We start from the raw sequence: 17,335 nt of genomic DNA, 5'->3' as shown, positions 1-17,335 counted from the left end.
ACTGTAAGACTTCTAATGTCATCTTTGTTCCAATTCTATATATAATTGAACTTCTGGCCTGGTTTGAAGAAACATCGCTCATTTAACCCAAGTTCGAGCGCAATTTTTATACTGTTCATCACTGAGGGTTCAGACCCTCTCCGCCCTGTCAGATAATCAAACTGCGTCCCCCATGTGGATGAGGCAGATGTACATCTCGTTGATATTCTATAGCGACGGCGCGAAACGGTGGATCAAGATCCTGCTCTAAATATGCTGCCCCAACGTAAGCGCAAGGATCGCACGACGAATGAGTTAAACAGGCCGGCGGTGATGATCTTTGCCATCTTCATCGTTAGCTCCTGAATGTATGAAGCGCACGCTGTACAGCAATCTACTGGGTGCGATATAGCAATGTACAACATAAGATAGGCAAAATGTAGACGAGGAAAAAGACAGATTATCATTGAAATATATTTCTGATCTGTCACCGGAGTTCGGCTGCGTACAAAAATATGGAATTTCGATCCCAAATAATTATTTTCTTTTTGTTAAAAATTCAACTGTATACTAATATCATTTAGTCCTATTGCATTTCTAGCAGAGCAAGCACGCACCCTTCTCATCACACACACCACACGATAAGCACATGCTGGCTAGCTCTGGAAGATGGAGCGTAAAGTGTACGTTCCACTGTTCACTTTCTGCTACATATAAAAATGTAAAACATTATTTTGTTCGTTGGCTTTAATGGGCTCGACTCAGCAAACGGCTAGTTGTGCAACGAATCTTCAGGAACCGGTTAGTCAATTTCTTAAAATTATTCTCCCAAGCTAATTGAAAATATCGTACATATTGAAAATTCAATATTCGCTTCACCTCGAACGTGAATACATATGGAATTAAAAGCAGGTTCCCAGTAATACAAGGGGCACTAGTGAGGACATTGAAGGAGAGGTTTTCCAATTGATTTCAAAGATATCGAGACGAGGCTACCAGGACATAATCAGCAAGCAACGTAATCAACACCTTGAAACAAACTAGAAATTAGTTAACTTCAGCGCAACAATACTCAATGAGATTCAATGGGTCAGGCAATATTAAACGCGCGTACACTTGCACATCTTACACTGCCCACTTATGGAGGCAGTGACTATCCTAACGTGCCTTATAAATAAATATTAAAACAGCGTACCAAACCACCGATCACATTTCGAAATGGTAACTTGTTTAGTCGTTACTTACCGTACAACATGCACTCCTTAAACTATGAGTCTTAAGACGAATTAGCACCACTACACCATCATCTACATTGTGAGTGAATTGCACTTCATAAAAACAGTCTTAACACCTAAATTCATTTTTAGAATAAAGGAGCCTAATAAAAATGAGCGCTAAGAACTAGTTTGTAGAATCACTGCTCTCCGCAGATCCGGCAAGTTCAAATTTGAAACTAAATTCGAGTTGAAAGCTTGATAACAGGAGCGTTGCTTGACGATAGCGTCAACATGATTACTAAAGCTAAACGTGTCTTCTATCATACAAGTCCTGCTTGGTACAAAAAAATCCTAATAAATAAATTAAATCGATAATACAGCATTATAACTATCAGGAAATGAGCAGCAGGTTCAGTCAAGGGTGTCATGACTCGTCAATTCTCAGCTGATTGGGCGCGAAATAAGAGACCATTACAGCTGCAGAAAGACTCTCCTGCTCTCGATTGTAAAATTAGGACTTTGAGATTCTATGCAATACGTCAATAAACTTAGAAATAATGAGTAACTAAGCTAAAACTTAATACCAGACTAAGCTGCAGCTTAATACAAAGACTAAGCTAAAGCTTAATCCAGACTAAGCTAAAGCTTAATACCAACAATAGAACTGCCACAAGGATAACAAACACAAAAGGAGATTACGAGCCAACGGCAGGATAACAAGCGAGGAATGAAAACACCGGGAAGTTACGTGCAAACGGGAAGCGCAAGGAAATATTAATTGTTATCACCGACAAAGACGGTTTGTTATTGGAAGCGTATCAGGTTTTTAAATAATATGAAAAACAGACTTATGCAAGAGAATATGATCAGCAAATAGCTGATAGAATAGCTTCAGTCACACTATCACTTCTCCGTCCCAAAAATAGTTACTATATTTCAACAAATGTTATCGGAAAATTGAATTTGAAAAGCCCACTCGTTGACCAACCAACAACAAATATCTCATTTCAATGACCCATTAACAAGAAATTATGTGGCAGCAAACGGCTAGTAGTGGGCAAAAGGGACTGACACGAAAAACTTCACGTGTTCTAATTAACCGGGCTAACGGGACTGCATGAGATTACTATGTATTATGGATTGTTTCATACAGCCATACAAGAAGTGGATGAAATGTAGATAAATCACGACAAACCTTAGTTAAAGATAAACTGCCGTATTCTGTTTATGAAATCAAATTGAAAGAATCAAAGCTGTTAACAACACTTGTTCTTGGTGAGCAAAGCAGAGGGGTGCCCGGTTTCCAGTCAAACCGGAATGCGAATTACCCGGGACCTCGACTTTAGGTATGAGGGACGATCAAAAGATTCGCTGATGATTATAATATGGAGAATATATAGAGCAGCTCTCAGTCTGTGGTGGAGCACCTCTGCAACAGGGCCACGTGACAGTCGTCACATACTCTAACAGGCTTGGCAGAGGAAGGCAGGGCCATGCTGTTCTGGCTGCAGAGGTTGCAGAAAATGTTGCCACAGTTCCTGCAGTGATGGCGACGTCTGGAAATATTGAACTCCTTCAGGCACTGCCGGCACTGACGCACGTCCTTGTCAGGCGCCCACTGCGCCTCCTTCAGCGACCGCGACACGTCCTGGGGGAGAGACACGTTACTGCATGTAACTACACAGGGAAGAACTGCACTACACTGCAGCAATTAGAGTGAAGCCTAGCGACGACTCGGAGACGGAGGACGGCGAAGGCGGCGCATCAGCGTGACCCGGGACTAGGAAGTCCCAAACTCATCATAAGGTCACGTCTCGGCTTCTGCCGTGCACTTACTGTGTCACGTCTCGGCCTCTGCCGTGCACTCACTGCGTCACGTCTCGGCCTTGCCGTGCACTCACTGTGTCACGTCTCGGCCTCTGCCGTGCACTCACTGTTTCACGTCTCGGCCTTGCCGTGCACTCACTGTGTCACGTCTCGGCCTCTGCCGTGCACTCACTGTGTCACGTCTCGGCCTCTGCCGTGCACTCACTGTGTCACGTCTCGGCCTTGCCGTGCACTCACTGCGTCACGTCTCGGCCTCTGCCGTACGTCACGACTTGTACGCTCAGTGCAGAAGGCTGCCCAAGTCTACGGTAAGTGTATTGCAAGCGAGTTCAGTTTGGGGCGCTGAGATCACGTACTTTGAGGTCAGCAACTTTGAGTTTAGAGTGCGAGAGCTGAACGCCGAGTTCCTCCATGGTGAGCTCCTGCTCGGCGATGGTCCTCCTGAGGGCGTCCTGAGAGCGCTGCAGCTCCGCGTGACTCTGGGGGGTGGAGGAGGATCGCGTCACGGGCATGTAAAGGCTTTGAAAAAAACGACGAAACTGGGATAATTCATTGGAATGAAGTTACAAACACGCTACCCACACGTGTCCAGCTACCCACGCACTTTACACATCACATATACACACACCATACACATCAACACACCAAAACACTCTACACATCAGTACACTCTACATATCAATACACCTATACACTCTACACATCCATACACTCTTCACAGCTACCTCCTTAAGCTTCTCGTAGTCCCTGGCGAGCGCGATGTTCTGCTCCCGCTGCGTACGGTCGGCGTCGAGCGCCTCCTGCAGCGCCACGCGCCACTCGCGCTCCACGCGCAGGTCGCTCTCCAGGGAGCACCACTTCAGCTCCCCACTCGAGATCTGCAGCACCATGGAGCTCATGAGGTCACCATGGAGAAGCAAAGGTAATGAAGCTTAAGTAGTTAAAGGTTACTTATTGTAGGTGACGATGTCGCGCGTATCAGTAAATAGCTTATGGGAAACTGAGAAGATGCAGAGCAGACTGTGCACATTACCAGCATGTGCACCGTCCAGCACCTGCAGCAGGAGGTGTGCACATTACCAGCATGTGCACCGTCCAGCACCTGCAGCAGCAGGTGTGCACATTACCAGCATGTGCACCGTCCAGCACCTGCAGCAGGAGGTGTGCACATTACCAGCATGTGCACCGTCCAGCACCTGCAGCAGCAGGAGGTGTGTGCACATTACCAGCATGTGTACCGTCCAGCACCTGCAGCAGAGGGTTTATGACCCACTTATGACACACCCAACACGGTGACCCACCTTTTGGCTGAGCTGCGTAGCAGTCTCCTTTGCCGCCTCCTTCTGTATCACCACCTCCTCCAGCCTGCGGAGTATCACAAGTTAATTAGAATATTAGCTCCTCATGAACAGTTGCTTTTAATTATACAAAAATTCACGCAGGAGGCATTAAAGTCATCGTAGTTAAAATTCAACAGATATTTCATTACTTTGGGTTAATTCTCGGCTCATTATGACGAGTGATGAATGGTCTCAATGACAAGTGAGCTTTGTTGAGCCATTTATTGAGCAGTTGTAATTTACAAAATTAAAGTTTTTATTATGTCCAAGTATATTTTACATGCATGTTTTCAACTGAAAATTAGACCTGGTCAATCTAAGCATATAAGCGAGGAACATGCAGAGGCACATATATACTAAATGCTTTGGCCATCTGAGTTACTGATAAGCAGATGAACTAAGTAATAAATGAAGATACAATTACTAAAAATTAAAAGATAATTACGAGTAATATAATTAAAAATAAAATAATTTTAACTTTAAAATGAAAGTTAAATGCCTTGAAATGATCAGATACAACAGGCAAACATTGCACAAAAATAACAAACGACTAAATCAGATTTTAAACTAAAACTTAAAAAAAAACGGGATTGAGTTCATACAAGACAATCTACCCAAATGGATGAGCAAGATAGTAATAGACAAACAACTGCAACAGAAATAGGGCTGTCCTATTTCTTTAAGATGTCTGGCATAGTGTTTTTAATAGTGTTTGTCTTTAACGAAGAAAGGAGGAAAGACAGCAAAACGCATGCAAACGCAACAGCAACGTAGACAAGAGACAAGTGCAGCCATAATTCCATGACAAACCAAAGATTTGATATCTCTATTAACACGTGATTTGATGTTAAAATAGCTGTAAAATAATACAAAACAATCGATGAATGTAATCAAAATTGCATCTACTAGGCCGGAACTGATAAGTGGCAAGCGAGAGACTTTTGGTTGAGCGTCTGTTTTTTATTATCAACACGATACTTGACACTGATGTGTACTACACTGGTATGTACATCAGTGAATTTACTGATGTGTACATCAGTGAACACTGATGTGTCCATCAGTGTACACTGATGTGTACTGACATCAGGTCTAGTTATCTGCATGTTGATGATGGTATGATAATTGACCGAGAGTGACACCACTCGTTCCGTTAAGAGAGAAGCTCAGCGAACAGCCCTCGTCTTGCCACTGCACATGATCACGACTATACACAATACAAAATAACGTGCATTAACCGAGTTATTCTTACCCACACAAAACGTGGACCGATACAGCAGCTAAATAATCTACCGGGACGGTCTTCAGCGGAACAAACGCTAGCAGTGGTCCTTGATGCTCAACAGAAACTGATCAATTGGTTACAATGAGCTCATTAAATGGTAGATGAAAGCAATAAAATATTACATCCAGTTTCAGTGTTGTGGGCACAGAGCTGCTTTCATTACGAAGGTCAACTAGCAATCACAGATCATCAACTAATAAAATCAAAAAGCCCCGCAGTGATATCTCGTCACAAAAAACCTAATAAGGCGATAATGAATTAAAAACAGCATCAAAGTTTCATCCATAATTTTATTCATTTGATTCAACCCCATACAGAGTTTCTGGTATTCCTCCCAGATGGATACCTCTTATATATTGGCGAACGCACTCTTAGCTCAAGCACTCGCCAGTCCTCAAACAAATCGCACGCAAGGATCAGCAACGTCTTAAATGAGGACTCTAGTCCAGGCTTAATAACCACATCGGTTCAAAGACAGACTGGTGATTGCTTGCTAGACTTGAGAACTCGCAAGCGTGGCTGAGTTTATGGCACGGTACAGAATATATATAACACCTACTAATATATGTGTTATGCTCATATAGCAAATGTTGCGAGGACCATCTGACACTCCATGAGGACCAATACTCGAGCCTCGCAGGCCTCATGGCCACTCTAACATGTTCGTTATGGGTTTGTGCAGTCACGTGCACAGGCAACGCGTATTGTACAAGTTAGTTTACTTCTTAATTAGAGGAAAATATGTTGCACTTAAACATATATAATCGTCATATACATACAACAGCAATAATGCCATAATAATAGCTCCTAAGGTAATGTTACATTCAGCTATCATTCCTAGTAGTTATGTGCTCAAGTTCAGTTTTCACAGCTTGCGTCACTAGATTTGACTCAAACAGTTTATGCATCGTAGTTTTAACGCACCTAGAAACCCTAGTACGTCCGCTGTACCCAATCTCGCGAGCATCGACAGTCTATCAGACAATCATAACCATCTGAAGTAGCATATACGTAGTTCGTGACGGGATGTTCGGCAAAATTAGTTACGAAAAATATAAACGAGTCTCATAGCATTTGCGCAAAGCTCCGTCTAGGCTTCGGATACAAAAACTTGAAAGGATAAACCTTCACAAAGTTTGCAGTTCCCTCACGCTGATTCTTGATGCCGAGCCCTTCAGTAACGCGTGTTTGGGCCAATACGAGTTATGTTGCCAGCAGTGTTACAGGCAATAGGTATATGTTCTATGCTTCAGGCTTGCATTCGTAGAAACATTTTACAATACGGGAAAGGGCGTAGCGCTTTTTTCCCACAACCCCACACTATCAGTTCACTAACACGCCACATCTACGAAAAGATTTGGCCAGCCTGCTGCTGTCGGTTGACAGATCAAAGCGAGACACGAGAATCGGGGTCGGGCAAGCGGGGCGCTTCTGTGATATGCGAAGATGTTCAAGTAATTCCGGATTACGAAGCATGATTTCTTCATATGAAGCGAAAAAATATATGACGCGAATAGTAAAAGTATATCATATTTGAAGATCCACCCTTCTCATTTCTGAACTATGCCTTAAAATTTCACAGCGCGTAGCTATCGCTACCTTGACGGGAAACTGGGCGAAAAAAAAAAAATTAAATGCCAAGAAGCTAAGCATATTTACCTGCTTTCAACAAAGTCTAAATCAAATGAAATATTAAAAAGTTACTGCAAAATGAACGTATTACATTTATTTAAGTGAAATCCATAAGCAAATTTTCATTCAGTAAAGAATGCACGACTTACACGCCTAGTACTAATGAACGCAAGCTGTTATATCGACTGATGAGCTCCATCAAATCCGTCCCTACGGATCACAATTCCGAGCACAAACACATTTGTGTTTTTATATACAAAGATATGCCATGTTTAGACCACGCATACGCGGAAGTAGGTTAGCGCTCGATTGTGGAGCCATAACACTCGTACGCTCCCTTTGCGCTGCGGAAAACAGACGAGGTCCTCCGGTATAACAGGGATTGCTGACCATGTTATCGTACTAGGTCGGTTCTCGTGCTAGTAACTTTAAGTGCTAGAGAGGCCACAAGTTATAGAGAGGTCTTTAAGTACCTAATAGAGAGGCCACAAAGATATATCCCGGTAAAACAGGCAGCACCAACGATACACAGCAGCGGCACCGCTGCGTGAACAATGACATGGAACGCCTCGAGACAGTCAAGTGATCGCAAAAGTTACGTCCTTAACATGAATGTTGCAAGGATGGTTGGCAGGGCTTGATCAAGATCAGTAGAAAACTTCATTTTATTGCATTGTGATCATGGCTGCCTCAACTGATGGTGATCAAGCTAAGCCAATATCATTATTTTACCTAGTGGTTAAAAACTATTTGAAATAGTAATTCTAAATAATAAATAGCACGGTTGCGTACAAAATAAATATTACACATAATACATATGGTTATAAATAGCGGGATAAAACATCGGTAATATTACTCGCTATCACAGCGAACATATGCGCGTACATCGTTCTATCCATAACTGCATGTGATACTTATTACCATCATTGCATGTGATACTTATCACCATGACTGCATGTGATACTTATTACCATCATTGCATGTGATACTTATCACCATGACTTTCGGGACACGGATGATGGGTCGGGACACGGATGATGGGTCGGGACACGGATGATGGGTCGGGACACGGATGATGGGTTGAGATAGGCAAGATGGCTTGTGAAGACATCCAAAGCCAAACAAGACTTATGAAGAACAGCTGCTAACAAAATATATGTAACGTAAAATAATTCATAGCCAAGTGTAGAGAAATTAATTGAAATAAATACGAGCGGATGTACGGATGATTTGACTGGCGTGAGAGACCCAGATGTGATGGGTTAGAATGTAGACAAGGCAACGAATAATTTGATTATTTTATGAAATAATATATAAATCTTTGGTTTGCCAGGGGCTGCGTTCCATCAATTTTTAAAGGAAAATTAACAAAATAAACTTTCATTTCAACACAACACCAACACCACTCAGCAGTCAGGGCGTTGCTGGTCATACCCTGCATTTCTCATCATTCTCCAGAGGCACTAAGTCTCTCTCAGAACAACAATTTTCAACACAGAGAATCCGATAAAGTCAAGTAACTCGACAAAAAAGTCGACTCATGAAATTTTCATTAAAAATGATTAAAGAAATGATTTCATTAGACACGCCAGCCAAGTGCAGGTCAATTGCTTCAATTACCACAGCAGCGAGAAGATGGTAACCACATGCTGCACGCATCCCTCACATGTACCACACTTATACCACGCACACCGCGTGTACCTGACACACACTCCACGTACCTGACACGCACCCCACATGCACATCCCACGTACCCTACAAAGTACATACTGGGTACGCAGTTTGTGCACATCAGAAGTCAAGCCCGCGGCGCGCGAGTCGGCGCTCGCGAGGCGGCCACGCGCGTCTCGTAAGGACGTCTCGCAGTCCTGTAAACGCAGCCTCAAATAATAAATTAAACTCAACAACGTCACAAATAATACAAATTAATAATTGTGAAATAACAGTGGGCAAATAATAATAAATATTGACAAAACGATGATGAATAATGATGGTGGAGACGTGCTCCGGCAGCAAAAGACGTCAGCGAAGTCGTCTTCGGGAAGAAGAAATATTAAAAAATAAATAGGAAATGGTGAGCAAGCAAGAGACAAGTGATTACGTCACCCAGCGTCGCGTCTGACAAAACAACCACAAATGAAGCGAGGAGCGGCGTGGAAGAGGGGCAACAAGGACAGGTGAGGGGAATGAGTGGCGTGAGGCGTGGGTGATGGGGATGAGTTATCCGAGACAAAATGCAGGAGAGGATTTAAGAACACTCATCAGCTAAAATCAGCGACATTTCGAAGTTAACAAGACTATAGATTTTAAACTAAGTTGGAAGTTGCAAAAAAAATTAGCACCTATAATGAATTCCAGGCCGAAATTCGAGATTAAAAAAGTTAAATTACAGGAGCAGGAAAACTGTAGGGAGGCGAGAATATTTTGGATTGCTGTTGTTATAGCCAGTCGCCTAAAAATTACTCACTCGTTCTTCATGCTAAATTTTGACTAAAAATACAATTAAAATCAGACCCCCTATTTTGCGCTTGTTTTTGCATCTTTCTTCTTATCAAGAAGCGAACTCCTGATGGGAACTTTCCTAGCAGCAATGTTGCTGTTCCTAATCCCTTCAGTAAGCCTTCTGCTGGGGACAGCTTTACTGGCGCTCGCTCTGCTGCCCTCAGCCACTTTCTTGGTAGGCGCGGCATCCTTCTTCGTGGCGTCCCGCCTGTCCGTTGGCTTAGCACCTGCCGCTGTGCTCGGCTTAGCCGACTCTTCCTTGAGCGTTCTAGCTCCTGCATCGCCTCCGGACTGCACCGCCACAGGCGCATCGTGCGGCGTTCGCTGATCTGTATGTGCAATTTCTTCAGTTTCTTCGTTACCAGAAATTTCGTTCATTTCTACAGCACCAGTGAACTCAACCGGCTGTTCCAGGATCGTCTCGTCGATAGCTGGAACGTTTTGCGTGGGAAGCAATTCACCGCACTCCTGCGAGTCCAGCCGCTCGACGAGTTCTTCGGAATAGGTATTATGTGTACTGCCTGCTGGAGCAAGAACTTCCTCGGTCTCGTCTCTGCTCCTGGCGTCATCTCCGTCGGATGTGATAATGTCTGTACTATCAACTGCGACACACACAAAAGTGTCTTCAACTTTGACTTCATCGTCACCGACATCATCTCCTTCATAAACAACGTCAGAACGGTTAGATCCTTCAACATCCACCGCGCTATTATCAGCAGCATCATTCGTCTCCTCCTTATCAGCAGTACTATCATCCGTCTCACCATTAGCAGCAGCATAATCCGTTTCACCCTTATCAACAGCATCATCTCTCTCCCTCTTATCTACATCATCAGTCGTCCTATTATCTGAACCATCATCCACCACAAGAAGATCGTGGGCATCGGAGGACACTTTGGACAGCCGGTCTTTCTGTTGAGTCCAGTTGAATTCCATGTCGGAGACTTTGTAGGCCTCCCGGAGTGAGGCGCGCTTATCAAGAGCTTTATTGGGTCCCTGTTTTGTATTGTTGGAGTCGTCAAGGCCCTCGGCCGCCCGCATGGCCATCAGCATCGAGCTTATCTTGACGGTTTTCTCCTGCAGGCGAGCCACTATGAGACCCTTCTCGGATATTTCAACTTCGCATTCCTAGAAGCAGAGAGAACTGTTAGTGCTGTTCACCTACTGGAGTTGATGTTATAGTTAGACGACGGCAAGATGGAACGCAGCGATAGGTGCTAGTGAGGAGCGGTGTTAGAGCGGCGCTAACACATTCATAAGTACTTAAGTAAGAGCAATGTTGGGCCTCAATGGAACTGCTGGGACTACTTAACTGCAAGCTGACTATTAACTGCACTTATTTACGAGGAGACTTAGAGCAGAGTGAAGTGCAGTTTGAGACACAACGTTGCTGTGAGTTCGTCAACATTGCCTAGACGCCAACAAGTTACCAAACACCAGCAATCCTGGTGAATGGAGAATACATGGATTGCTGGTGTATGGAAATGATTGCTGGTGTATCCAGCAATCCATGTTACCTGGAGTACATTGAGCACGTTACCGATGGTTACGGTGCACCAGGCGTTACCTGGAGTGTATGGTGCACTCGGCGTTACCTGGAGTACATGGAGCACGTTACCTGGAGTGTATGGTGCACCCGGCGTTACCTGGAGTTGTTGTTGTTGTGGTTCCCCGGTCTCAATTTTACAAGAGACCCCCCTCGCGCAAGTACGACACCACCGACAGGGGGTCGCTCCAGAGCTGTAGGGTCGAGGTTATGTGGTGGTGTTGTCTGAGGTCCTGCCAGAGCGGACATTCCAGGAGAATGTGAGTGATTGTGTGGGGAGCTCTCTGGCAGGATGGGCAGGTGTCTGTGTCTGCTTGGCCTATTCTTCGTTACCTGGAGTGTATGGTGCACTCGGCGTTACCTGGAGTACATGGAGCACGTTACCTGGAGTGTATGGTGCACCCGGCGTTACCTGGAGTACATGTAGCACCAGGCGTTACCTGGAGTGTATGGTGCACCAGGCGTTACCTGGAGTACATGGAGCACGTTACCTGGAGTTTCTGGTACATCTCCAGGTTGATAGTCTTGATGTCCTCGAGCTGCCGCCTGAGGGAGACGATGGTGTCTTGCTTCTCGTGTATGTCTTTCTCGAGCAACTTGGCCGCCATCTCGCTCTCTGCCTTCATCTGCACCTGCAGCTCCAGCTCCCGCTCCACCTGCCACACATGTTTGAATGATCACCTCTCCATACAGACACACAACGTTACAACTGCTACACGTGGATGCGTTTCTTACCCTCACAAATAACACGTCACTGCCCGACACAAACCCGAAGGGGAACGTCTCGCTCTCTGTGTTCAAGCGTCTCTGGCTACAAAAGCACTCCGAAATAGTTTCTTAACTAAATATAAATATAATATTGTCTTCCAGGACCTCGTAGCATAAAATAGTCCGAAGTGTACGAGCCTTATTTCATGGTAGTATCGGAATTTATAGCAGCTTACACGCACCTGCGCGTTATGGGCGGCCAGCTCCTGCAGCTTACACGCACCTGCGCGTTATGGGCGGCCAGCTCCTGCAGCTTACACGCTACCTCCCTGTCCTAGCAGCCCACCTCCCTGTCATAGCAGCCTACCTCCCTGTCCTAGCAGCCTACCTCCCTGTCCTAGCAGCCCACCTCCCTGTCCCAGCAGCCTACCTCCCTGTCCTTGCTGTGCTGCTGGGCGACGGTGAGCAGGCCGCGCTCCTGCCGCAGGGAGTCGTTCTCCTCCTGCAGGGCGGCCAGGCTGGTGCGCGCGATGCTCAGGTCCTCCTTGATGAGCGCGTTGGTCGTCGTCAGGTTCTCGAGGCGCGCCTGCAGGTTGCTCACCGTCGCGCTGTGGGGCAACACATAATATTACAGGTCCTATATTACAGGTCCTATGTAACCAATGGCTGAAATGAATGCATGCTACACATAATATTACAGGTCCTATGTAACCAATGTTACCGATGGCTGAAATAAATGCATATGTCAATTGAAAATGGATGGCAAGAATAAATGGTGCCACGCGAATAGTAAATAAAAGGAATGAACGAAATACAAGCTGGAAGTGTTTCAATCATTAGTCAATTAGAAACTATGCAATATAGGATAGGGGATGCTAGCTTAGGGGATGGCAAGCATCAACTGAACAAAATGGCCGCCAAAGAATAACAACAACTCTAACAATACAACTCACAACCAATTTTTTAATAATTATCATTAGTTATTATATTAATTAATCACACGACTGAGTATAACATAATTCAATAGACTATATAGCTACATCAATGTATTGTAGCATGCATGCCTCACTTGAGGTGGCGGTTGAGCTCCTCGATGTAGTTCTTCTGGTCGAGGACGGTGGTGAGGTTCTGGTGCTCCGAGGAGGAGGTGGTGGGGAGGCACGAGTCGCTAGGCACGTCACAGCCTGGGGAGCAGATGGGGCCACGGCGCAGGTACAGCGAAAAGTCGATCACCCCCATCTGGCTGTCCAGGTCCTCCTCCTGATGTAGGGGTAACGTGTTAGCCTTATGCCTTCTTTTTGGTCTTTTTCTTGATATAGGTTATACCGTACCTACGAAGATCTAGGTTAACTAGGATGATCTTTGCCAAGCCCTCAGGGTCCTGATGTAGGGTAACGTGTTAGCCTAATGACGGCTTTTAGTCTTTTTCTTGATATAGGTAATACCTATGAAGATATAGTTCAACTAGCGCGATCTGCTTTGCCTAGCCCTATGGTCCTGATGTAGATAACGTGTTAGCCTCATGACTGCATTTAATCTTTTTCTTGATATAGGTTATAACTACGAAGATCTAGGTTAACTAGGACGATCTAGTTTGTCTAGCCTACAGGTCGCGATCGCGACGGGCGCCATAACAGCTCACTCTCCTGGTACGATGTGGTGCACGCGTCAATAAGTGTGTATCATTGTGGATCGTGTGTATCTAAATGAGCATCTCAATTTCCCATGGTTAACTGAAATAACTAACATATAACTCACTCATGTACAGAACTTCTCACTATGTTACTGTTCCAGCATTGTCGGTTGACGCCCAGGACAATCTGGGCTTCCCAAGACCATTCAGTTCACCAGTCAAAGTAAACAAAATCCTCGATATGGTGCAATGCAACGATCTAGGTGGCCTAGAACAATCTAGTTTACTTAGGACGATCAATGTCTTAGGAGAAATCCCTGTGAATATAAACGGTAGCAGCAATGCTGCAGGATACAATGATGCCATAGGCACGAGCGCCCCATGAAGAGCTGCCCTCAAACAAGGCAAGGATACCGACACAACGTCTCACAGAAGCTCCCACCTTCACACTGAAGTCCAACAGGTCCTCTCTTTCTAGGGTTCTCTTATCCGCTAGTACAGATAGCCACACTACCGCCTCCACGAGCAGACTTCCCCACACTCTTGCTGCACATAGGCCCTCGGCCTCCGCCTCCACACGCAGCGCCTCACCTCCACTCACAGCGCCTCACCTTGACGCAGAGGTTGCAGTCGACGACGTTGAGACCGACTAGGAGCCCCATAATGACGATGGCTTCATCAGCGAGCATGAGAGAGCCTGGCTCGTAGAACTCAACGAGCAGCTGATCGCGGCGCTCCAGCAGCAGACGGAAGTAATCCGCGAGCTTCTTCTGCATGAGCGCCAACCGCAGCCACGCGCGCGCCCGTCCCAGCGCCGTGCTGGGGGTGAGAGGAGGGATCAGGGGAGGGGGCACTTCGATAGATTTAATCCAGGAGATGTGTAAAATATACCTGCATCAATGATCGAGAACACTGAGTTCTCGGAGAATGTTCAAACTTTAAAGCTTTGTTCGATATCTGAGATTGCACAGTAAAAAGGAATATAGGGTGGATTAGATTACCGGCAAGGCGAACTGATTGGCACATGTTCAAGGACCCAGCACTCACTTGACGGTGGGCAGGTCCCTGACGCTGGCCGTGATGTCCTGGGCCTCGACGGCCCAGCGCTCGACCAGCTGGAATAAGTCCCAGAGCTCTTTCTTGGGGCCCAGCAGACCCTGCCCACATGGCCCAGGTATTGAGATTCACATTAACACTTTATACGCAGTGAGATGTGGCTGCATGAGAACGTGTAGAACAAACTTTTTTGAGGACTATTCAACAGGAAAACGGAAATGAACAGAAAATAACATCCCTACTTGGGCTCGAAGCCATGTCGCAACACGCGTCACTCCCCTCTTGGGCTTAAGGTCATGTCGCAACACGCGTCACTCACCCTCTTGGGCTTAAGGCCATGTCGCAACACGCGTCACTCACCCTCTTGGGCTTAAGGCCATGTCGCAACACGCGTCACTCACCCTCTTGGGCTTAAGGCCATGTCGCAGCACGTGCTCCAGGACAATAAAGAAGTGCTGCAGCGGCACGGAGTCGGAGTCGAGTTGTCGTCCGCTCTTAAGGGAGGACTCGATCAGCTCCTTCACTACCAGCTTGCAGATGTTGACCAGGTTGCTGCGCTCGATGCTCACCGGGTCCCTCTCTGCACAAACCCAATACTTTCGATATACATGTTGTGTGCAGTCATCCTCTTATCTTTATATTGTTTTTGTTTGAGTGTTAAATCGAAGCTTTTATCGTACATGTTTAATTCTTGCTAAAATTTCTACGATATTAATAATAAAACATGGGGGCATGAGAATTTCCTATATGGCCTTCACATTTTACTTGGATATACCGGTTGTTCCACAGCCTAATTGCTCTTAATAAAGCACGGCTGAGGCTCTATATCATCAAGCATTCTATATAAGCTACATTAATTAGCTTGCTCAAATAGTCAACAACATTTTCCTTGCATTACAGCAAATCAACATGTGCTCATTGGTCTAAATCAAGTGAACTGTAGGCGAGAATACAGAAAGCGAGGGCATCTTTAAATGCATTTCCAACATTTTTCAAACGAGTTTCTACTAAACATTCAACTCGGGCTACATGTTCGACTCCGCATGAGTGAAGCGAAACAGTTGTGCCACCGGCATGCTGGAAACAGCAGCAGTTGGGCCAAGGCTACAACGCGAGACGGCGGCAAGATGAGGAGTTAATTTATTGAATTGCCTTCTGCGAATTCACTGCGCACATGCCAAGTAAGATAGCAGCGAAAAATTAGTGATTATCATCATGCCGGCACCAACTTAATTACGATTCCCTCAATTCATGTTGCGTTTGGCACCGTTCATTCAAATTTAAAATCTCATTAAAGAACAGGGAGCAAAAAATGACAATGTGTCAGGTGAATTACTTGCGGAAAATACGTAGACTTTAACACACTTGTTTCGAGATTTCAACCAGCTGTCACACTAGTAAACAGTCGTTTATTTTTAATGATACTACCCATTTTCAACCATTAGAGAAACAATTCAATACAGTTGGGTTGGTTGGGTTTCAAATCGTAACTATTTTGAATAGTCACTAATCAGGATTCCAGAAATGGCCAAGGCTATTCAAGCTCTATAAATTGACGATTGAAGTAAATAAAAATTTTTTATTGACGATCGAAGTAAATAAAAGTGACGCCGAAAAGTTCATCTCGTTGAACTGAAAAAGGTCTAAAAGAAGAAGGAGCTAAGGGAGGGAGGGAACACGGGCTAGGCTATGACTAAATCTCATCTCGTCGTGCACCGCGGGATCAGACACGTGCATGGTGGAGAAGGGATGAGGTAAGATATCGGCGGCATGAAGATATGTTCTTGATATCTACCACGTTTATCGCAAGCAGTGAGAGGCGAAGGAAGAAGAATTGAAAGAATTAAAGTGAAAGAAGTAAGAAGGCAACTTAGTAAAAGACATGCAAAGAAGAGACATTATAAATGAGGAGTCAAGAGAAGTAAATCTCGCGCCTAACACATAAGACGGACCAACGGCGACGGGGATGTAAGGCGTGAAGAGGTTGGGGGGCAAGGCGAAGTGGCCCCCCAGTCCATCCGTCCCCGGACTGTGGGGGCTCAGAGGGCCTCCTCCTCCAGACGCCTCCGCAAGCTCCTTCAGACAGAGCCAGTCGCCGTCCACAGACACGCGGAAGTTGCACAGGTAAATCGTGTCTTCGGCGCCCGCCATCCTGCATGTGGTGTTATGGCGACTCGGTCATGAGGGCGGCAACAGTCGGAATTTTCTTGTTGAGCTTCGTGTTACTCACTCGACATTACAGAACGTCTCCTACAGGAGGCAGTGTCCTGCACTCTAGTAGGTATTGTTGTCTTTATAACGTGTAGGTCGCCATGCGTGACGTCAATTCAGCGTAGTTCAGTCAATACGAACGTGACCACACGGAAGGTTGGGGCAGATGTACACCCTCACAAGGCTTGTCATTCTCTTAAGTTATGAGGGCCTACAGCAGCCGGTCTCTGATGAAGAGCTTGACGCGGTATTTCACTTTGAATAAATAAATTAAACTGTGATGTGAGAATGGAACTTGAGCGAAAGTAAATACCTTCCTTTCAAAATAGCGTCAGAGTTAATATTTCACATAATGGCACATCTCTGACGGAAGAATAAGCATTAAGGGCTTATATATATAAA

General features: G+C 45.3%; 1 protein-coding gene across 1 annotated transcript; it reads right to left on the bottom strand.

Annotated features, from left to right (window-relative positions):
* Positions 1-439: 439 nt before the first annotated feature.
* Positions 440-17,291, bottom strand: LOC108665358 (RUN and FYVE domain-containing protein 2). The gene is made up of 14 exons (XM_047881310.1): positions 16,675-17,291; positions 15,124-15,302; positions 14,714-14,823; positions 14,278-14,485; positions 13,103-13,293; positions 12,443-12,641; positions 12,276-12,317; positions 11,817-11,981; positions 9,801-10,907; positions 9,048-9,193; positions 4,325-4,388; positions 3,749-3,901; positions 3,380-3,502; positions 440-2,844 (listed from the first exon to the last, which is right to left on the bottom strand). Exons 1-14 carry the CDS (start codon positions 16,871-16,873, stop codon positions 2,605-2,607), a joined length of 3,126 nt encoding a protein of 1,041 aa, XP_047737266.1. The 5' UTR covers positions 16,874-17,291; the 3' UTR covers positions 440-2,604.
* Positions 17,292-17,335: the final 44 nt, after the last annotated feature.

This window comes from Hyalella azteca, unplaced genomic scaffold, assembly GCF_000764305.2.
Source record: "Hyalella azteca isolate HAZT.00-mixed unplaced genomic scaffold, Hazt_2.0.2 contig7617, whole genome shotgun sequence".
NCBI lineage: Eukaryota > Metazoa > Arthropoda > Malacostraca > Amphipoda > Hyalellidae > Hyalella > Hyalella azteca.
The sequence above is the reverse complement of the archived record's forward strand: the minus strand, read 5'-3'. Positions and strand labels throughout refer to the sequence as shown.

What these genes read in the sequence shown, in the direction of transcription:
- LOC108665358 (XM_047881310.1), bottom strand. Translation starts at nt 16,873, where the DNA reads ATGGCGGGCGCCGAAGACACGATTTACCTGTGCAACTTCCGCGTGTCT. An exon ending in TAGGCTGCTGGGACAGGGAG is followed by an intron (nt 12,318 to 12,442) that starts GTGGGCTGCTAG and finishes CCATAACGCGCA; the next exon opens with GGTGCGTGTAAGCTGCAGGA. An exon ending in TCAAAGTTGCTGACCTCAAA is followed by an intron (nt 2,845 to 3,379) that starts GTACGTGATCTC and finishes TCTCTCCCCCAG; the next exon opens with GACGTGTCGCGGTCGCTGAA.